The sequence below is a fragment of the Prionailurus bengalensis genome, chromosome A2 (genome assembly GCF_016509475.1).
Source record: "Prionailurus bengalensis isolate Pbe53 chromosome A2, Fcat_Pben_1.1_paternal_pri, whole genome shotgun sequence".
NCBI classification, from domain to species: Eukaryota; Metazoa; Chordata; class Mammalia; order Carnivora; family Felidae; genus Prionailurus; species Prionailurus bengalensis.
The window spans coordinates 153,149,517-153,172,603 of record NC_057348.1 but is presented as its reverse complement, the minus strand read 5'-3'; the positions used below and the strand labels follow the sequence as shown (position 1 = coordinate 153,172,603).

At 44.3% G+C, this 23,087-nt stretch overlaps 1 protein-coding gene across 2 annotated transcripts in view; it reads left to right on the top strand.

Annotated features, from left to right (window-relative positions):
* Positions 1-23,087, top strand: part of ATP6V0A4 (ATPase H+ transporting V0 subunit a4) — a 94,785-nt gene that overhangs the window by 31,134 nt on the left and 40,564 nt on the right. For both annotated transcript variants that reach the window (XM_043589677.1, XM_043589678.1), the window contains 9 exons: positions 3,047-3,172; positions 3,618-3,712; positions 5,033-5,159; positions 10,398-10,480; positions 11,627-11,720; positions 14,256-14,468; positions 17,938-18,088; positions 18,935-19,074; positions 20,900-21,057. In XM_043589677.1, the coding sequence (XP_043445612.1) occupies positions 3,047-3,172; positions 3,618-3,712; positions 5,033-5,159; positions 10,398-10,480; positions 11,627-11,720; positions 14,256-14,468; positions 17,938-18,088; positions 18,935-19,074; positions 20,900-21,057 (1,187 nt within the window). The remainder of the gene's footprint in view (positions 1-3,046; positions 3,173-3,617; positions 3,713-5,032; positions 5,160-10,397; positions 10,481-11,626; positions 11,721-14,255; positions 14,469-17,937; positions 18,089-18,934; positions 19,075-20,899; positions 21,058-23,087) is intronic.

Here is a 23,087-nt window from a genome sequence, read left to right as displayed (position 1 = left end):
GAGAGAGAGAGAGAGAGGGAGTGTGAGTGGGGAGAGTTAGAGAGGAAGACACAGAATCTGAAGCAGGCTCCAGGCTCCGAGCTGTGAGCACAGAGCCTGATACAGGGCTCGAACTCATGAACCATGAGATCATGATCCGAGCCGAAGTTGGATGCCCAAGTGACTGAGCCACCCAGGTGCCCCAGCACTATTTTTTTTTTTTAATATATGAAATTTATTGTCAAATTGGTTTCCATACAACACCCAGTGCTCATCCCAAAAGGTGCCCTCCTCAATGCCCATCACCTACCCTTCCCTCCCTGCCCCCCCCATCAACCCTCAGTTTGTTCTCAGTTTTTAAGAGTCTCTTATGCTTTGGCTCTCTCCCACTCTAACCTCATTTTTTTTCCCTTCCCCTCCCCCATGGGTTTCTGTTAAGTTTCTCAGGCTCCACATAAGAGTGAAACCATATGGTATCTATCTTTCTCTGTATGGCTTATTTCACTTAGCATCACACTCTCCAGTTCCATCCATGTTGCTACAAAGGGCCATATTTCATTCTTTCTCATTGCCACGTAGTATTCCATTGTGTATATAAACCACAATTTCTTTATCCATTCATCAGTTGATGGACATTTAGGCTCTTTCCATAATTTGGCTCTTGTTGAGAGTGCTGCTATAAACATTGGGGTACAAGTGCCCCTATGCATCAGTACTCCTGTATCCCTTGGGTAAATTCCTAGCAGGCCCCAGCACTATTTTTAATAGAATCATTGAGCGTATAGAGCAAATGGTTAAGAAGCGGTTAAGAAAAAACTTCGTTTTCTCCCCCAACTTTCTGCCACTATAGTTAGTGTTCAAATTTAAGGTAGTGATTATCACTGGGTGATGTGCATGTGGGGCCCATGGTGGAGTTCTCTCTGCAATGTGTATGAAATTTTCCATCATAAAAAATACTAAAAATTCAATTTTTTTCTGATATTAATATGCTTTTTTTGGGAGGGAGGGGAACTAACATTTGCAGGAATATTTTTGTTTTATTGTTTATTTTCTAATCTCTTTGGTAAAAGTGTCTCTTAGGTAGATTAAAAAAATATCTAGCCTGATCGTCTCCGTCTTTTAACAGGTGACCTTAATCCACTTTCATCTATTATGGTTGCTGATTCACTGACCATTGTTTTTGTTAAATGTTGAATTGATACAGTAGAATTTTTAGAAACTGTGTGTAAGGTATAAAGAATAATGATACAGTAAACACTGAGTGCCATCACTCCAAATGAGATAAAGGTGACCACAGTGATGGTGTTAAAGCCCTCTGTGTGCCCTCCCCTCCCCCACTCCCGTCCACTCTTCTCCCCACTCCCCTCTGCACTGCTCCCCCCTTGGAGACAATCACTGTCCTGAATTTTGTATTTTTCTTTTCTTTGTTTCTGTAGAGTTTTATCGCATATTTAGTCTTCTAAATAGCATATGATTTAGCTTTGCACATTTTAGTTTTATGTAAATGAAATCATGTTTATTCTTTTGCAACTTTCTGTTTTCTTACATCATTTTATTTTTAAGACACCATATTGTTTCATGTTTCTGAAATTAATTCATTTTCACTGCTGGGTAGTGTTTCTTGTATTGAATGTACCACACTTTATCCATTCTATTGTTGTTGGACATTTGAATAAGTGAGAAATGAGCTTTCATGTGTGTGTGTGTGTATATATATATATATATATATATATATTTTTTTTTTTTTAGAGAGTCAGGGAGAAGGACAGAGGGAGAGAGAGAGAGAGAGAGAGAGAGAGAGACAGAGAATCTTAAGCAGGCTCCATGGTCAGTGCAGAGCCTGATGTGGAGCTCGATCCTACCACTCTGGGATCATGACCTGGGCTGAAATCAAGTTGGGCCCTTAACCAGCTGAGTCAACCAGACACCCTGAGCTTTCAAATTTTTTAATTATTTGCCAGATCTCAGTAGTGCATTCACAAATTGTGCCCAACAGAGAGATCCTCACCTATTACATTTTGAATTTCAATACCTACATTTTACATTTCCAAGATTTCTTGTTTTTAAAGTTTATTTATTTTGAGAGAGAGAGAGTGAGCACAAGCTGGGGAGGGGCAGAGAGAGTGGGAGAGAGAGAATCTCTCCCCCACTGACAGTGCGGACCTGTCAGAACAGAGCCCGACTCAGGGCTGGAACCCATGAACTGTGAAATCATGACCTGAACCGAAATCAAGAGTTGGATGTTTAACTGACTCAACCACCCAGGCGCCCCACATGTCCAATGGTTCCCCTTTTATATTTACCTGTTTTTTCATTTTAGGACATGTTTAATAATTTAATGGTGTGTGTGTGTGTGTGTGTAGGGGTGTGTGTGTGTGTGTGTGTGTGTGTGTGTGTGTACGTGGTGCTCTTTGAGCATTCTAAAAAAAAAAACACCTTAAACTCTTTTTCAGACTATTCCATAAAAATAATTGCACTCAGCGTGAGTTTGTGTTCTGACTGTTGATTTTGTTGGTGATTTTTCTTACCGTAAGATTTCTTCTTGAGACTTACTCATTTTGTACGCTCATTTTGGAAGGAAGATTGTGTGTTATTTTTTGATTTCGCCTTCTTGCCTCTTGTGCTCCTGTTTCTCTATGTAGCCTTTTTCTCTTGCTCGTACCTGGTTCTCCAGACTCCAACCCAGAACTAGTGATTTCTCTTTTTGTATTTTATCACTACAGTGTATTTGAGGTGGAAGGAATTCTCAACATGTAAATTCACTTTAGCTTCCCTTTTAAGTGTTTGAAATGGGGGAGAGACACGTACTTTGCTGAAATGCCTTGCCTTCCTCAGGAAGCTAATTTCCATCCCCCCAAAGTGTTTTCTAATCCTCCCCATTTGGTGAAAACGGATCTAGCTTGTAGCTCTGCGGTCATACTGTGTTGCACTGAATGGGCCACTTAACTCCAGGCTACCTTATAATGCACTGAATTCTTTTTGATATTTAGTTATTTGTAGTGGTAAAGATAGGGCAAATGTCATAGGACTTTCTGCCTGCTTTACCTTCTTTTTCCATTCTGCATAGAGTCTTCTAGAAAAACTGGAAGGAGAATTACAGGAAGCCAACCAGAACCAGCAGGCTTTAAAGAAAAGCTTCCTAGAACTGACCGAACTCAAACATCTCCTGAAGAAAACCCAGGACTTCTTCGAGGTTGTTATCTGGGGATTATTTATTAAAGGGACCTTTCCCCCAGGGCCTCAAGTTTCCATTTTGAAAACTGACTGGTTTTGGAATATGCATAAATCACTGTGTTTCTGTCCCATGGCTAGGTCATTAGTGAGGGGGAGGGTATTCTGGGTGAAACATGTTGCCATTGTGAACTAAAGGCAGAAATGTTATGGCGCTCATTAAAAAGTAAGTGCCCTAAACACCAAGAACAAAGAACAAAGCATGAGATTGGACAGGTTTGGGCTTTAGGTAGTAAAAGACTGGGGAAGGTTTTGATCTGGCAAGGAGTACTCCACTTTTTGAATTCTACTAACTCTTTGTGGAAAATTAAAGTTTCATGAAACATGGACAAACCCTTGAGACGCGGGGAGATTTTAAGGTAGTCCAAATGCATGTAAAAGAAAATAAATGGTTCTTTGACTTTCAGACCGAAACCAGCCTAGCTGATGATTTCTTTACGGAGGATACCTCTGGCCTCCTGGAATTGAGAGCCACACCTGCATATGTGACTGGAAAGCTGGGGTTAGTGTCTCTCTGCTCTGAAAGTTACATGTAGAGGGGTTTCTGGTCCACAGCTCAGTGCCTGGTTGGTGTTGGATTTCCCCGAGTGTTTGAGTGAGTGAATGAATGAATGAATGAACTAGCCCCTGGAATGATGACTATTTCAATAAATATAAGGCCTCCACACAGTAATAAACCCCAGAGTAACCTTTTCAGATTGGTGGAGTGATAACTTCGTGTTAGTGGTGAAACTAACATGCTGGAGCCTGAAGAGTACAATGTTTGTGTTGTCGCCACACGCAAGGGCAAGACTATGGCAAGAATTGTTTAGATGGGTTTTCGCAACTGTTCCCTGCTTCCTCATCTTTGGAATACTGCTTTGATAATAAAATAGATTTGGAGTTTGCCATTTGAAGTGCAATTAGAAATGAGGTAATTATGTGAGCAGCTCATCCATAAGGAGCAGTAATGTGATATGATGATACCCACCAAAATGTGTGGGGATTCAAAATGGAGGGATTTCATTCAGTGTCCAAGTCAAATTGATGAATCCGTATAGAAAATATTTGATCAGAAGGTAATATGGGATCAGCGTAGGTTTAAACTAATAGATCGCCGAAAGTAACCATTTTGAAGTGAGTATAAAGTTTCTGTCAGAAATTATCTAGACACCTGGATGGTTTTAAAAGTAGAGATGAATGGAAATTAGTATGTATGTTACACTTCTATTTTTTAAATTAAAGTTTATTTATTTAGAGAGAGAGAGGAGAAAGAGAATGGGTAGGGGAGGAGGGCAGAGAGAGAGAGGGAGAGGGGGAGAGAGAGAGAGAAAGAGCGCATGAGCGAGTGCATCCTAAGCAAGCACCACATTCAGCACAGAGCCTGATCTGGGGCTCTGTCTCACCACCGGAGGGGCAGGACCTGAGCAGAAATCAAGAGTCAGAGGCTTAACTCACTGAGCCACCCAGGCGCCCTGTATATTTCATTCTTAGTACATTATTTGTAAAAATACCCAGAGCCCATTGTTGAGCAGTTGGGATGGTTCCTTTCTTTAGTTCTGATGCCATAACAAATGGTCTACTGTATTTCTAATCGCAAATAAGTGAATACGTAGTATCGGGGTGAGTAGGGAAACCTCAACACATGAGAGGAAACACGACTTGGTGGGGTTGGGGCTCTGATGCAGGGTGGCCTCCCTACGCTTGCCACAAAGGGCCGAGTCGTTGCCTCCTGCTCAGGGCGAAGCGGGCCTCTGTCTCCTGGTGGCATAACCGCACGTCCTACGGGGCCTTCTCCCTACCTCCCGCTGTCAGTGCTTCAGCAGTGCCTCTGTCTGCTCAGGTTCACGGCCGGTGTGATCAACAGGGAGAGGATGGCTTCCTTTGAGAGGCTGCTGTGGAGAGTCTGCCGAGGGAACATCTACCTGAAGTTCAGTGAGATGGACGTGACTCTGGAGGATCCCGTCACGGTGGGTGTCCCGGGCTACAGAGAACTCTCTCCTCGGCTTCCTGGGGCCTTGGGCCTGCGCGGTGGGGGTGGGGCTTCTCTGAAACAGTGAGTCTGTAGTTCTTTGAAGCTAATATCTGCTTCCTTTCTTTTCTCTGCCCCCCCCCCCCCCTTTTTCCTCGTTTCTTTTATTTTTAAAAATTTAAATCCAAGTTAGTTAACATATAGTGTAGTAATGGTTTCAGGAGTAGAATTTAACGACTGATCACTTACATGTTAACACCCAGTGCTCATCCCAACAAGTGCCCTCCTTAATGCCCATCACCCATTTAGCCCATCCCCTGCCCAAGTCCCCTCCGGCTACCCTCAGTTTGTTCTCTGTATTTCAGAGTCTCTTCTGGTTTGCTCCCCTCTCTGTTTTTATATTATTTTCCCTTCCTTTTCCCTACGTTCATCTGTTTTGTTTCTTAAATTCCACATATGAGTGAAATCATATATTTGTCTTTCTCTGACTTATTTTGCTTAGCATAATACATTTACTTCCATTCACATTGTTGCGAATGGCAAGATTACGTTCTTTTGATCACCGCGTAATATTCTATTGTATATATATTCATGGTATATTTTATTAAAAACTTTTTTAAATTAATTGATTATTTTTTACATTTATTCATTTTTGAGAGACAGAGACAGAGCACGAGCAGGGGAGGGGCAGAGAGAGAGAGAGAGACACAGAATCCCAAGCAGGCTCCAGGCTCCGAGCTGTCAGCACAGAGCCTGACACGGGGCTTGAACTCACAAACTGTGAGATCATGACCTGAGCTGAAGTCAGATGCTTAACCAGCTGAGGCACCTCTATTTTTAAAAATTTTTAACGTATACTTATTTTTTTTAACATATCTTTCTTTTTTATATTTATTTTTTAGTTTACATCCAAGTTAGTTAGCATATAGTGCAACAATGATTTCAGGAGTAGATTCCTTAATGCCCCTTAACCCATTTAGTGCATCCTCCCTCCCACAACCCCTCCAGCAACCCTCTGTTTGTTCTCTAAATTTAAGAGTCTCTTGTGTTTTGTTCTCCTCCCTGTTTTTATATTATTTTTGCTTCTCTTCCCTTATGTTCATCTGTTTTGTCCCATGAAGCCCTCATATGAGTGAAGTCATATGATATTTGTCTTTCTCTGACTGACTACTTTCACTTAGCATAATACCCTCCAGTTCCATCCTTGTGGTTGCAAATGGCAAGATTTCATTCTTTTTGATTGCCAAGTAATACTCCATTGTATATGTATATACCACATCTTTTTTTAAAAATTTTTTTTCAACATTTATTTATTTTTGGGACAGAGAGAGACAGAGCGTGAACAGGGGAGGGGCAGAGAGAGAGGGAGACACAGAATCGGAAACAGGCTCCAGGCTCTGAGCCATCAGCCCAGAGCCCAACGCGGGGCTTGATCTCACGGACCGTGAGATCGTGACCTGGCTGAAGTCGGATGCTTAACCGACTGCGCCACCCAGGCGCCCCTATACCACATCTTCTTTATCCATCCATCTGTTGATGGACATTTGGGCTCTTTCCATACTTTGGCTATTGTTGATAGTGCTTCTATAAACATGGGGGTGCATGTGTCCCTTCGAAACAGCACACCTGTATCCTGTGGATAAATGCCTAGTAGTGCAATTACTAGGTCATAGGGTAGTTCTATTTTAAATTTTTTGAGGAACCTCCATTCTGTTTTCCAGAGTGGCTGCACCAGCTCGCATTCCCACCAACAATGCAAAAGAGATCCTCTTTCTCCGCGTCCTTGCCAACATCTGTTGTTGCCTGAGTTGTTAATGTTAGCCATTCTGACAGGTGTGAGGTGATATCTCATTGTGGCTTTGATTTGTATCTCCCTGATGATGAGTGATGTTGAGCATTTTTTCATGTGTTGGTTGGCCATCTGGATGTCGTCTTTGGAGAAGTGTCTATTCGTGTCTTTTGTCCATTTCTTCACTGGATTATTTGTTTTTTAGGTGTTGAGTTTGATAAATTCTTTATAGATTTTGGATACTAACCCTTCATCTGATATGTTGTTTGCAAATATCTTCTCCTAGTCTGTTGGTTGCCTTTTAGTTTTGCTGATTGTTTCCTTCACTGTGCAGAAGCTTTCTATTCTGATGAGGCCCCAATAGTTCATTTCTGCTTTTGTTTTCCTTGCCTCTGGAGGCCTGTTGAGTAAGAAGTTGCTGCGGCCAAGGTCAAAGAGGTTGTTGCCTGCTTCCTCCTCTAGGATTTTGATGGCTTCCTGTCTTACATTGAGGTCTTTCATCCATTTTGAGTTTATTTTTGTGTCTGGTGTAAGAAAGTGGTCCAGGTTCATTCTTCTGCATGTTGCTGTCCAGTTTTCCCAGCACCACTTGCTGAAGAGACTGTCTTTATTCCATTGGATATTCTTTCCTGCTTTGTCAAAGATTAGTTGGCCATACGTTTGTGGGTCCATTTCTGGGTTCTCTATTCTTTTCCATTGGTCTGAGTGTCTGTTTTTGTGCCAGTATCTGCCCCCTTTTCTAAACAAAAAAAACCTACAAAAGATCAGTTCAGGGTCTGATTGTTGGTAACACCTCCAAGACACAGCTCTACCAGTTCCTGGAAGTTTAGCTAAGAACTGAGTTCAGTCAGTGCAATCCAAGCTTCAGTGTGCACAGGCACATGAGTGACCCTGGTAGCTAGTTAAATGCAGATTCTGATACAGTGGGGTGGGGGTGGGGCCTCAGATTCTGCCCTGTTTTTTTTTTAGAGGGTTTATTTTATTTTATTTTTAAAGTTTATTTATTTATTTTGAGGGCGAGGTGCAAGCAGAGGAGGGGCAGAGAGAGAGAAGGAGGGAGAGAATCCGAAGCAGGCTCCGCACTGTCACTGAGGAGCCATGAATTGTGAGATCATGACCTGAGCCAAGATCAAGAGTCAGATGCTTAACTGACTGAGCCACCCAGGTGCCCCCAGATTCTGCATTTTTAACAAGCATACTGATATTGGTAGTCAGTGGACGGGATGCTTCAAACAAGGCTGCTGAGAGGGCTCTTCGCTGAGTGCCACGCACTTCCTGCTATTCCATAGGGTTTACTTCCTCTGCCCTTCCAGTTAGTATTTAAATTCCCTTACTTAAAAAAAAAATTGTTTTAATGTTTATTTTTGAGAGAGAGAGAGAGAGACAGAGCATGGTCCAGGGAGGGGCAGAGAGAGGGAGACACGGAACTTGAACCAGGCTCCAGGCTCTGAGCTGTCAGTGTAGAGCCAGACATGGAGCTCGAACCCATAGACTGTGAGAGCATGACCTGAGTTGAAGTCCGGTACTTAACCAACTGAGCCACCCAGGCGCCCCTAAGTCGCCTTACTTTTTAATTCCAAGTGGGGCTTATTTCTGAGTGTCATCATCTTTTCCAGGATAGAGGGGAAAAAAATTAACTTAGGTTTTATTTCATGGAAAACAATTTCATAGTTAAATGAAATTTAAAATAGGAAGAAAGCTTACTTTTCTCTAGTGCTATTTTTCTCTTGTTCATAAGCCATAGGCAGGTCGTAGTAATAAACATGGAAACATTTTTTTGGCCTTCTCTTGATCTGAGCTAATACAAAATTCCTCTATATCACTATGGGTCCCTTATAGATATTATTTCAAAAATTGACTTTAAATCATCACTTTGACAACCATGTTTTGGCATGTAATAGTCATGGTGGTAGAGACAGTATTTATAAAGTCAGCATCTGGAAAAGGATGACCTTAGCCTGTTAACATTGAAGGTCACTGAGCAGATCAGATGAGCTCAGAGCAGATTCCTGGTTCTGGTGGATTAAGGGACAAGTGGAATTGAAGGATTCAGAAAAGGACCAGTGTTTCTTGGACAAAGGAACCTTTGGAAATAACGTAAACCAAGCAGCTCCCCAAATCTTAAATACCCCTCACCTGCTTCCAAAGAGACGATTCAATTTATCTTCTTTTTAATTGATGCCTAGGATTTCCAGTGAGTTGATGTGACATTAACTATCTATTTATGGACTTTATTTCCTGTGTTTCTCCAGAATATAGACACTATGATGAACATCTTCGTGCATGTGGATTATTTTCTTTTGAATTATTTCCATGATATAAATTCAAGGAAATAGGATTGCTGGTTTAAAGGGTATGGGCATTTTCATAACACTTGATGGGTTCTGACAAATGACTTTTCAGTGGGGCCATACCTGATTCCAGTGCCCTGAATGGTGTGTGGTTATAACTTTTCCAACAATGGATTTCATAACTTTACCTTTACCCCCATCCACCCCGAATTAAATAAGAGCAAAATAGCTCATTTCTTTGCTTGAACATTTTCATATATGTTTGTGAAATATATATTTTCTTTCTTGTGAACTGTCAAACTTGAACTTTCGATTTGCATTTTAATCAGTGTTCTTATGGGCATACAGTGAGTCAAAAATTAGACATGGCTTTATCTTTGTTAAACATCGAACACCCACTCACCCCTGAAATATAGAAGTTGTGTATGAGTTGGGGCACCTAGGTGGCTCAGTTGGTTAAGCATTCGACTTTGGCCTAGGTCATGATCTCGCCGTTCCCGAGTTTGAGCCCCGTGTTGGGTTCTGTGCTGACAGCTTGGACCCTGGAGCCTGTTTCAGATTCTGTGTCTCCCTTCCCCCACTCATGCCCTGTCTCTGTCTCTCTCTCAAAAATAAATAAACATTAAAAGTTGTGTGTGAGTTAACTTTAACGAGCTGGGTCAGCTATTTTCATTTTAAGCTTTATAATATCCTGGTTCCTGTCTTCTGCATGGTTTCTTGTTTATCAACCCGTCTCTTAAGTGTAGGGTTAGAGCTGAAAACAGGCCCAGCTGTAGTCCAGCTAGTGTAGCCAGTTGTTGGTTGTTGTTTTAAGGCTGCCTTGACCTGTTTCAGGGGCCTTGCCTTCAACCATAAGGAATAACGAATTAGATTAACTGGGAGAGGGTGAAGTTTTCTTTCTTTCTTTCTTTCTTTCTTTCTTTCTTTCTTTCTTTCTTTCTTTCTTTCTTTCTTTCCTTCTTTGTTTTCTTTCTTTCTTTCTTTCTTTCTTTCTTTCTTTCTTTCTTTCTTTCATTTGGATGCTTAGCCGACTGAACCGCCCAGGTGCCCCAAATTTATAATTTTTTTAAAATATGAAAACAAGATTTTACATTTCTGTTACATTATAACCACAAAGAAAACATTATATATATAAATATAATTTTTGATTTTCCAGAAAGAAGAAATTAAGAAGAATATTTTCATCATATTTTATCAAGGAGAGCAACTCAGACAGAAAATCAAGAAGATCTGTGACGGGTAAGAGACTGTTCATGGCTCTTTCATCAGGGATTGGGTCATGATTAGGTGAAGAGGGATGGGAGACAGAGTACTCTTGACTGGGCCTTCTTTGAGATCCCTTAGGATTTTAGAACAACTTTCTGACGTTTGACCAGATAATGTGAAACATGAGACTGATTTTTATGGGGCACCTGGGTAGCTCAGTCATTTAAGCATCTGACTTCAGCTCAGGTCATGATCTTGTGGTGAGTTCGAGCCCTGCGTCGGTCTCTGTGCTGACAGCTCAGAGCCTGAAGCCTGCTTTGGATTCTGGTCTCCCTTTCTATCTGCCGCTCCTCCACTCGCATTCTGTCTCTCTCTCTCTCTCTCTCTCTCTCTCTCAAAAAAAAAAAAACATTAAACAAATTAAAAAAAATTTTTTTAATGTTTATTTATTTTTGAGACAGAGACAAAGCATGAAGGGGGAGGGTCAGAGAGACAGGGAGACACAGAATCTGAAGCAGGCTCCAAGCTCTGAGCTGTCGGCACAGAGCCCGACACGGGGCTCGATCTCACAGACTGTGAGATCATGACCTGAGCCGGAAGTCGGAAGCTCAACTGACTGAGCCACCCGGGTGCCCCTAAATTTTTTAAAATGCAAATAATTTTTAAGAGCTGTGGGACTAGGAGCAGAGAGGACTTGAATCAGCAAAACTCAAGGTAACTAAAAGTAGACATTGTAATCAAATAAGCGTATTCCCTCTCACACCCTTTATCAGTCACTAATGAGTAGGCAAACTGCATGCTGAATTGTTTCTGATTTTACAGAATCGTTTTATTCCAGCAGAAATTATTCAGTAGGGAGGGACGTTATTGCATTAATACATTCTGGGGAGAAGAAGAGACAAGTCACGCTGTAGTCTTATTTACATAACAGCCCACAGTTTCTTTGGGTTGAACGAAGCTCATTCATATAATAGAACCATAGCTTTAATTCAAATAGTGCGAGCGATGCGTTGGGAACCCTTAGAACTGGGATTCGCTTTCCGAGTGCCAAAGAGACAGTTATTCTAGAAAAGGATGGTCATCCAACCAAAGCCAGTGATGGCTAGCAGAAGAGGACATGCGGAATGCTTTTCCGCAGTAACCCCCCGCCTTGTGACCTTTGGAATGTATGAAACACAGGTTTCGAGCCATCATATATCCCTGCCCGGAGCCTGCAGCGGAGCGCAGAGAGATGCTGGCCGGCATCAATGTGAAGCTGGAAGATTTAATCACCGTGAGTGAGGCATTGAGGCGCGTGACCTACCTCCCCCACTTCCAGAGAAGTCCTGTGTCCCAGGGCCCTCGCTTCCAGCCTGGCTGGAATGGTAGCTGTGCTCTCCCAGCTACCACTGCAGGAGATTTCGTAATCAGAAAGCAGTGTTCACGGGGGTGCAGGGGGTGACTGGGGATGTCAGTCCTGCTCTTCCTGGGCTGAGAACTGACCGCAGCCCCAGTCGGCTTTTGGGTGGCCAGCCCAGTCTGATATTATCACCGAGGCCACATCTATGGTACAACTAACTAGCCAATTCAGTTGACCAACCAGTCTGACTGATTCTTTTTCCATGGACTCACACACTTCTTTGAGCTGACCAATTACTTCTGTAAAAACAGTGAGTGAGTCCTGTTTCACCGAGGGCACATACCTCAAATTCAGATCCTTTTGTAAAGTTAGTCGTCCCCCAGGGTGACACTCAGCACTTCTGTGATTAGAACACTTGCTTCAGTAAACTTTCAAAGTAGTCTCTGAATGCTGCTGGGCCTACGTCAGGTTGTTTATTGTAGATGAACGCGTTCCACCAGAACTTTCTGTGGACATGTCGTCTGACTTGCAATGCTGTGGCCATGAGCTCCACGTAACCACTGAGCACTTGACATGTGGCTAGGGCAGCTGAGGAACTGAATGTTTTTTTCACTTTTTTAAAATTTGTTTTTTAAATTTTTTAACATTCATTTTTTTTCTTTTTTTAAAATTTTCTTTTTTAAAATTTACATCCAAATTAGTTAGCATACAGTGCAACAATGATTTCAGGAGTAGATTCCTTAATGCCCCTTCCCCATTTAGCCCATCCCCCCTCCCCCCACCCCTCCAGCAACCCTCAGTTTGTTCTCCATATTTATGAATCTCTTCTGTTTGTCCCCCTCCCTGTTTTTGTATTATTTTTGTTTCCCTTCCCTTATGTTCATCTCTTTTGTCTCTTAAAGTCCTCATGTGAGTGAAGGCATAGGATTTTTGTCTTTCTCTGACTGACCAGGAACTGAATTCTTATTTTCAATTCATTTTAATTAAGTTTAAAATTTTAATGGCCGCATGTGTCTGCCGTGTTGGTTGTTAGCACAGTTCTGGATCCTCCGTGAGTATCTTCAGGAATTAGGTGTGCGAATGTGTGTGTGTTTCAAAACTCTTAGGATAACAAACGTCTTTGCCTTCCCAGAAAAATCTTTGCTTAATTTCTTTAATCCCTTCTCCTCCTTCTTTCTCACTTGTCAAAGAGACTGAGCTTCCCTAAAGCAATTACCCTTGAACTCCTTTCCCCGAACGCTCCCTACTAGATTTTAGGAAAACCTCATGGGGAAAAGAAGTTATGCCAAACTTACGCTCCTGGGGAGCCAACTGAGAACGTTGCTGAGAAGGGTACTCTCTTATAGCCCTGAACAAAAATGAATCCCATTAAATAAATAAACTCTGTGGGCAAAATTGTCCATTCCCTCCTTCATTAATTCACTTGTCGTTTATTGAAGACATTAGGTATAAAAAGCATTTTGATAGATGTATTAATTTCCTCGGGCTGCTATAACAAATTACCACAAACTGGGTGGCTTAAAACAACAGAAATTTATTCTCTCATGGTTCTAGAGGCTGGAAATCTGAGATCTAGGTGTCAGCAGGGCCGTGCTTCCTCTTAAGGCTCTAGGAAGGGGTCCTTTTCTGTGTTGCCCCCACCTCCAAACTCCTGGGTTGAAAACCTAATGCCCAAGGCGATGGTATTAGGAGGTGGGGCTTTTGGGAAGTGATTGGGTTATGAGGAGGGGGCCCCCATGAATGGGATTAGTGCCCTTATGAAGGAGGCCCCAGAGAGCTCGCTTGCCCCTTCTACCATGTGAGGATAGCCCAGAAGAGGATCCTCACCTGACCGTGATGGTGAGTGCGTTGATCTCAGACCGCCAGCTTCCAGGACTGCAAACGATAAGTTTTTGTTCTTTGTAAGCCACCCTCTATGGTATTGTATTATAGCAGCCCGAAGAGACATAGACATCTCCTTAGCCCCTGGTCGTTGTCTGCAATCTTTGGTGTTCCTTGGTTTGTAGATACCTCACTCCAGTCTCTGCCTGAATCGCACAGGGCATTCTTCCCTGTGTGCCTAGATGTCCAAATCCCTTATAAGGACACCAGTCATATTAGTTAGGGCCCACCCCACTCCAGTATGACCTTAACTTAATTCCATTTGCAAAGACCTTGTTTCCAAATAAGGTCACATTCATAGGTACCAGCGGTTAGGACTCAGCCTATCTTTTTTGGAGACACAATTCAATGTATGACAATAGTACTGTAAGGAATTTAGAAGAAAAGGAAGATACGATCTTTGCCCAAGGGTTTTAACCTCTACAAGGGAAGATACTCTGCTCCTGAGGGTTGAGGGCGGGGAAGGGCCACAGGCCAGGGGAGGGAGCCCAGAGCGGAAGAAGCCTTTATGACTGACAAGCTTCCATTTTGCCACATTGTGGAGCTCCCTGTGTGTTCCTTGTTTCTCTGTGTGTCTGTCTCGCCCAGGTCATCACACAAACAGAGTCTCACCGTCAGCGCCTCCTCCAAGAAGCAGCTGCCAACTGGCACTCCTGGGTCATTAAAGTGCAGAAGATGAAAGCTATTTACCACATCCTGAACATGTGCAACATTGACGTCACCCAGCAGTGCGTCATTGCTGAAATCTGGTTCCCGGTGGCAGACACCGGGCGCATCAAGAGGGCATTAGAGCAAGGCATGGTGAGTGGCAGATGGAGCAGGGGAGGGGGAGGAGGAGTCACGTCCAGCCTCCGCAGCCCCTCTGTCAGGCGCTAAGGTTGTCATCCTCCTAAGTCACATGAAGTTCATAAGTGACTTGCTGGTGACAAGTGGCAAGTCTCCTTCATCTTTGTGTCTTCAGTTCTTTTTTTCTTTAATTTTTAATGTTTATTTATTTCTGAGAGAGAGAGAGAGAGAGAGAGAGAGCAGGTGCACACAGGTGGGGGATGGGCAGACAGAGAGAGAGAGAGGGAGGGGGCCGAGGATCTGAAGCAGGCTCTGTGCTGTCCGACGCGGGGCTCGAACTCACGAACTGCGAGATCATGACCTGAGCCGAAGTTGGACGTGTAACTGACTGAGCCACCCAGGCGCCCCTGTATCTTCAGTTCTTAATCTAGTGCTGGGCATGTATCAGAAAATTCCTTTTCTTCTTGATGTTTGACAGATATCCACCATCTCTCTGATTTACTGCAAGCGCATGTTGAGCACTGATGTGCTAGTCACTCTGCTAGATGAGACTGTAGGTCCCACATGCGGTGTGACCGTAGGTATGTCCGTTCCCTCATGAAGGTCACCGTCTGGCCAGAAAGACAAACAGCCAGACCCCTGTGCTCACTCTGTGCCCACAGCTATGCTCTGCACCTTGGTTAATCTTACAGCCTTCGTCGTTCACCTCTCCAGATGGTCACTGTACACCAGGAACAGATCCAGGGCTATGCAGGCAGAACGAAGCCCGGGTCTAACAGACTTTCTAGAAAGGAAGACAGATAGTAGGCATGTCCATAACTAATGTGATTTCAGGTGGTGATGGTGGTGAGCAGGAGGGTGGCAGATGGTGGAGGATGGGGTGGGGGGAGATGGGCTTTGTTCTGATCACCTGTTCACCCCGTTGGTGAAGAAAGGAAACTCTGCCCTAAATGGTACAAGATGGCCAAACACACAACACTGGCCATCGGACACATGAAACTGGCAGCGGTTGATTAGTCACATATGCTTATAGCCCAGGGCAGGAGGACACCACTCCCCACACAGGGCCGCATGGAGGTTGTACTTGGGGCTTGGACTTGGGGGCACAATGAGCCAGCCGGGCTATGGGAGGCAGCCTCCCACAAGAGGAGGGGGTCTGGTTTCCATGGGAGGATGTGAGTAGCTTGTTAGAATACCTTTCTGGGGTGGCAGGGGGGTGAAGCCCATTGGGTTGAAGACTAGGCAGTGTGCAAATGGTCTGGCCTATGGGAGAGCTAGCTGGGTGGGGAGCCCTTCCCCCTCCATGGGAGGCAAATCTGATGAAAACAGAGGAACTCATGGCTTGGACTTTGGGGCCCTGTGAGACTCAAAGACATCAAGGTGACACTTGGAATTTTAGGTCTTACAATACTGTGATAGGGCTGTTGCCCTCAGAAGGCCGCTCTGAGCAGGTGGCTTGGAGCAGGAGCAGGTGACAGGCTAGGAGGGAGAAATTTCAAGCTGAAGGATCTGGAAGTAAAGGCCTTGACATGGAATTGGCCTAGGAGGCAGGAGCTATCTTTATCCCCTTTGTACATATGAGGAAACTGAGTCACACAAAGTACAAGTGACCTGACTGTGATCCTGAAGCCAGAAGGCTGGATTTAAATGTCCCCATATGGTAGTCCAACAATGCACCTAAAAAGAGCATTTCACCCAGCTTGGGAAGGGCAGGGGTGCTCCCTGGAGGAAGTGATGCCTGAGCTGAACCATGGAAGGGTCATCAGTGAGCAGGTGGATGGAGGTGGGGAGGAGCGTGGAGTGCAGGCCCACCTGGCTGGAGTGAAGGTGTGGCAAGTTTCAAGAATGGGAAGAAGGTCAGGGAGAGGCTGCAGGGCAGGTCCTGAAGGACTTAGCAGTGGTATAAGGGATCTGATTTTATGCCCATGCTAGAGCGGCACAATCCAGTTTGCATTTTAGAAACATTTCCGTGCGATATGGACAAGACAGCAGGGCCACCGGGGAGGTGTCCTGACGCACGTATGTGAACGAGACAGGGTCATCCTGTAATCACAGAGGGGCCAAACTTCTACAAGTCTGCTTCGGACTGTTTCTTCAGTGTCTTCAGCCCTTTGAAATAACAAGTCTTTCCCAGATAGGAGTAGAAGGCTCTACGTGGGTAGAAGGTGAGGAGAGAAGTGTAATAGGCTAACTTTCATTGTCAGCATCACAAACAAGCAAAATATGCTTACTCTATGCCAGGGGTTATGTCAGCTGCTGGGGCACATGTTAAGAAAAATGAAGCACCATAATTCTTGCCCTTAGGGAGATCATAATCTCACACATGAAAAGATATATCACAAGAGACTAAAGAACTCCACCGCTTGCGGTGGGACCTAGGGGAAGTTACTTAACCTCTCTGGACCTTTGTTCCCTCACCTGTCAAGTGGGGCTGGGTAGGAAGGTGATACGGACCTCATGGCATTTTAGGAGGATTGATGGGCAGTCATTTAGCCAGTGCTAAGTCCCACTGAGTGTGCAGGTGGTAAGTCCCGTTAGACTTTGGACTGACCGAAAGGTTCCTGGGGAGTGAGCCCGGGGAACGGTTCATACCTGGGTAAGTGAAGAAGAGAGATGGCTGGTGTAAAGTCACCTGGTTTCTGTGCAGAAGCAGTGGGGGTGAAGGTGTGAAGGGAGTAATAGTCAATATTGGAAGGAAGTCTTGATGACCAAATGGAAGAATTTTGATTCCATTCTCTAGGTAATAGGAAGCCTTTGAAGATTTTTGAGTAGGGGAGTAACATGACGGGAGCAGTACTTGTTTGTTCTGTTTTATGAAAGAAGGATTGCACCATCTGCAGCATAGGCTAAATGGGGAGGCTCAGGGCTAGGCTAGTGGTTATGGGAGCGAGAAAAAGAAGGACTTTAAAGGGACCATCAGCAGGATTTGGCGATCGATTGATTGAACCAGGAGAAGAGACGCGTCTGATGATTCCCAAGGTTCAGGGATCTGGAGAACGGAGTCTGCTGAAGGAGCAGGGAGGCCAAGGGAGAACCTGGCTTTGGGGCAAGTTGTTGAGTTTGATTTTAGGCTCCTGGATATTGTGGGGTTGCTGAGACATGAGAGTTTGAAAGCCCAGACAGGAAATTAAAACAGAATCGAAACTGGGGAGGGAGTAGGACCATTTGGAAGAAAAGGGCAGAATCAAGAAAGTGGGTTAACTCTTGAGGGTGTGAGTAGGAAGAAAGGAAGAGGAGAGGACCCAGAACTGGGCATAACAGGTGAATTGGCAGGAGCAGGAGAATGGAAATGGCCAGAACTCCACTCTCTTGATGACTCTCCTGTAAGATAAATTAGATATTAGGAAGGTATTTTACAGAGTGGTCATGGATGTCGGAGAGGTCAAGAAATTCACCTATAAGGGATGGCAGGAATTGGACATCCATGTGCTCACACTCTTCCTTACGTTTTGTCAATTTTTTTTGTTTGTTTGTTTTTTTGTAGGAACTAAGTGGCTCCTCCATGGTCCCCATCCTGACTGCAGTGCAGTCTAAAACATCTCCTCCCACATTTAACAGGACCAATAAATTCACAGCTGGCTTCCAGAATATTGTAGATGCATATGGTGTGGGCAGTTACCGGGAAATAAACCCAGGTAAAGTGTCTGATGCATTGTATAATGGGGCAACTTGAAAATGAAAACTGGTTAAGATTTACCCCTTGGGTGGCCTAGGGGGTGAATTGCTTAAAACTGGATCATTCCTAAAATTTTGTTTGGCTTCCTAATGCCCTGCATTGGTTGCCTAAATGGTGATTAGTGAAAGATTTGTTCTTTGTCAAGATTTCACCTGTTCTCCCTTGAACCATCACCTTATTAGGCAGTCAAATTCAGTTCTTGTTTCCTTAACGATTCAGTGGGGTCATCTCTCAACATTTTCACAGAGCTGTAGCTGTTTTGTGGGTGAGATGGGAACACACAGCTGGCTTCCAGGACTTGGAGACAGAAGACTGGATTCTAAGTGACATAAGCTGTGTGATATTGGTAGTCTGGCTTGTAAAATAAAAAGGGTAGACCAGGTGCCCTTCAGCCACGTAGTCTATAGTGCTCTTTTTCTCCAAGCAGAGTCCTAATCTTGTGACCTGTAATGCAGCGACTCCATAGGCTGGGTATCCTGTGAGTAGAGGTGTGTGATACATGTGGAGTATACGAAACACTCAGAGATGGGAAACTGGTTTTAAGACCCGATACATTTTGTGATCTTGGGCAAGTCACCAAACTGCCTCAAAACTCAGGTCATCTGTAGACAGGGACTTATAATGCTTACTTATTGATAAGCTAATGTGTGTGCGAGCTCAGCACATGTTGGGGATGGGGAGGGAAGACAGAATCAGAAAGATACGAGGGAACCAGCTTGTGGGTCATGGATCACGTTAGACAGATCTTTGATGGAGCCACTGGCCGTGGGAAGGACTCAGGCTGTTGTGGGTCTCCCCTCTATAGCTCCCTATACCATCATCACATTCCCCTTCCTCTTCGCTGTGATGTTTGGAGACTGTGGTCATGGGATTATCATGCTCCTGGCAGCCCTTTGGATGGTCCTTAATGAGAGACGCTTGCTCTCCCAGAAGACCAACAACGAGGTGGGTGTCCGTCGAATACCTTGCCTCAGTTCTCTGAGGTTATAAGTAGAATCTGAAAAATGTGTATGTTGTTTTCACCAAAGAAACAAACCTGTTTTATGAAAAGCAAAGGATAGAAAGGATAAAGGGGCCAAAATTCAGCCTAGAAATTCCTGTCCAAAGGTCAATGCTTTGGATGGTGTGGTGCAATTTCTTTCAGCATTTTTGTTTTTTGTACATTGCTTGACAAGGCATTGATCTCTCTTTATTTTTAAGTTTTTTTCCCTCCTAACATGAATTTTTTTCTTTGATTATAAAAAACAATATATGTTTATTTTTATTTTATTTATTTAAAAAAATTTTTTTTTTCAACGTTTATTTATTTTTGGGACAGAGAGAGACAGAGCCTGAACGGGGGAGGGGCAGAGAGAGAGGGAGACACAGAATCGGAAACAGGCTCCAGGCTCCGAGCCATCAGCCCAGAGCCTGACGCGGGGCTCGAACTCCCGGACCGTGAGATCGTGACCTGGCTGAAGTCGGAAGCTTAACCGACTGCGCCACCCAGGCGCCCCTATGTTTATTCTTAAAATTGGGAAAATACAACAATTTAACTACCTAGAGAAAATCACAACTAATGTTTTTATCTATCTTCCTGTATTTTTTCTGTGCTTATACACAAATTTTTCAACATTTTTAAAAATAGGGATCACATATTGCATATTAATTTGTGGCTTTTTTTTTTCACTTAAAATATCACAAATAGTTTTTCTCATGGCAGAGACCTTCTCCCACAATCAGTCCATGCTCAGTGTTCTTATGAGCTCTGTGTTCACTGGAATACATCTTGTAAGCTGGAAACATGCCTTTAGCTGTGTTCTGAATTTTAAGAATATCTGCAAACTTTTATTACAAGTTGTCTTAACTAGAGCTAGTTCAGTGATGTCACAGCAGCTTAATCATAAGCGAGGTTAGTGGGAAACTCCACCTCTGGCCAATATAGTTTGTGTGACCAACACTGTAAGAGCCGTAGCTTCCTAGAATAAAGAATTGAAATCTCAGAGCTACACTTTGGCAGGTCTGTGAATGATTGACACCCATCATCCAGTATTATAGAAAGCACTTGACTCTTCTTAGTGGACGTGCTTAGACAAGACTTGATTTTATGACAGAATGAGTGGAGCTTTGATTTGCCATGAAATTTAGCTGCCATATGCATCCAGCTCGGAGCTTGTCTCCTAGGAGTACTTGAAAGAGTGGCTGCACACTTTCAGGTCCCTCCATAACGTGTGAGGCCTCAGCCTCCGCTTCAGTTATGTTTTCTTTTTCTTTTTTTTTTTTAATGTTTATTTATTTTTGAGAGAGAGACAGGGCTCAAGAGGGGAAGGGCCAGAGAGAGAGGGAGACACAGAATCTGAAGCAGGTTCCAGGCTCTGAGCTGTGAGCACAGAGCCCGATGCGGGGCTCGAACTCATGAACCGTGAGATCATGACCTGAGCCGAAGTCAGACGCTTAACTGACTGAGCCACTCAGGCGCCCCTTCAGTTATGTTTTCTAACCAGTGATGACTTAAAGATTCTGAGGCTTATATGGTTTTTCTTCCACAGTAACAACCACCGGTCTAGGACTTTTCTGACTGATGCATTTAGGCTCGGGGAAATTACGGTGTGTGTGCTCTATTTGGATCACTTTGATGTTTCCCCGTGCTGTGGCCCCTCTGTGTGGGGCCTGTGTGCCTTGCCGTGGATGTTCCACTGGTGCTGGAGACATCCCATAACACATTCCCCCCCACCCCAGGCTCTGGTGCCAAGCCCCCTGACGGCCATCTTCTCTGTCTCCCTGAGACCAGATCTGGAACACCTTCTTCCACGGACGCTATCTGATTCTCCTTATGGGCATCTTCTCCATCTACACGGGCTTGATTTACAATGACTGCTTCTCCAAGTCTTTCAACATCTTTGGCTCTTCTTGGAGTGTCCGACCGATGTTCAGAAATGGCACGTGGAAGTAAGTTTACAGACAGAGGTGGGTCACTCGCCTGGCTGTCCAGGTGGCTTCAGGGGCACTTTTCATGGTCAAGAAGTCTATGCCTGGCTCTGCTCAGAGGCGTGCCCACAAATTCAACGAATGATTCCATTTTATTTACCGAGTGAGCAACCTCCAACCAGTCCCTCAGTAACTGTGCTGGTCATTCTATTGTGTGGAGATAGTTTGTAACATTTCAATTAAGTGTATATCATGGCGTCTGTAGCATGTGCCAACACTACTGTGAAAACAAATAGTGAGGCAGGTACAAACTGGGCATCTTGGTGTCAGTCACAGAAGCTAAGTTCCCCAGAGGAGAAGGTGGCATTTGAAGCAGACCTAGTTCCAGCAGGGGACTGGACGCAGTGAGCACTTAGGACAGAAGCCTGATGTGGTGTTGAATTATACAAATCACTGGTTTCCAGTGCGCGAGGCCCCAGACTCACCTGAAGGGCATTTTCTTTGATGGTTCAGAGTGACTCCATTCAATGTCAAAAGCAAAGGAGGGGGTGGCTAGTTTTCATAAGCAGCTCCCTGTGTTTGTCTTTTGGGTGATGGAGTGAGGAGGGCAGGTAGGATAGAGTAGCTGGCGAAGAGTGGCTGCGTGGGTGGCTGTGTCATGGGGGGGTCAATGCATCCCCCCTAGTTTCTTTGCTGGTCCAGCTTCCTTGCAGTAGAGGACAGGACTATTAAACAATAAGGAAGGGAAGGAAGGAAGGAAGGGAAGGGAAGGGAAGAAGGAAAGGAAGAAGGAACAGAAGAAGGAAGGAAGGAAATGAAGGATAGGACATTTTCCAGAATACAGATGGCTAGCTATATTGACAAGTGCTTTTGTTTTTGTACTTGCTTTACGATTAAGTACCCTGAAGAGATGCCTAGGAGAACAAAGCTTTCATAAATTTAAAGACAAATTACTTAGTTCTGCTCTTTAGATGTAAACTCGTAAGCATAGCGATGGGCTTTGAAGCATGTTAAATCAGCACAATTTCACCAAACTACCTCCATGAAATCTCATTTACCCAGAAGCGTGATTGGGAAAGGTCCGAGTCACCTGGCTTTTTGTCATTCTGCAAATGTGGGCTCGAGTACTCTTTTATGCACCTGTGAATGGAATGACCCCTGCCCCAATTCAAGGCTCTCGGAGGCCAAGCCCAGTCTGAGGGACACTCAGCCACATGCCAGGCATCCCTTGTATGAAGTGGGACCTTATTAACAGGGAGACAAAAGAAAAGTGCAGTCATCCATCAGAGTGGCAAAGGACACAGCAAGCTGGTTTTGGTCACCAGTCACAAGCTAGGTCTTGGGCTTGCTTTCCCTGGGAATTGACTAGGGACACTGTCACAACGTTCTTCAGCCAAGGACCACCAGAAGCATGCCTGGCATCACCCAGAACTGAATTTACTAACTCAGGGAGCTGGTGTACCAGTGGGGGAGCATGGGCATCTCAGCAAGAGGACGTAGGGAAAGGGCCTACAGGGTCTGGCTTCTAGGAGGATGAGGGCAATGTTTGGTCATTTTTGTGGTTCGGGCATTGCCCTTATTTTGATAGGTCCCTATTTTAATATCAGATATGATGTGGATCCGTCTTGTTTTTGTCTGGATCCACCAAGGTCAGAGGGTGGCTTTGTCTGATGTTGGTGTTCTGTGAACTTGTTTATGTCAACAGCAGAGATCATGCCTTAGCTGTGGGTGCCGGTTCCCTCTTATCGGGAGCGGCTTTGTCCACACACAAACAAACCTCTTCTAGTTCAGTGTAACCGTATGCACTGAGGCATGCATTAGGGTCTGAGTCTGAGACGGCCAGTGAGGCCTTCTGTTCCCACTGTGTCCTGAGGGTCTGGTCATTGAGATCAGGCTTCCTGATCCCCCCTATTGCTCCCTAACACCTTCGAGCACCTCAGTTGTAGGAGGGAGGGAGTATATTTCTAGGTAGCCAACCAAAGTTGCCAGCACTCTTTTCTTCATCATTTCAGTATTCCTTCTTGGCCCTTCTATAGCTGTGTGCTCTGTTA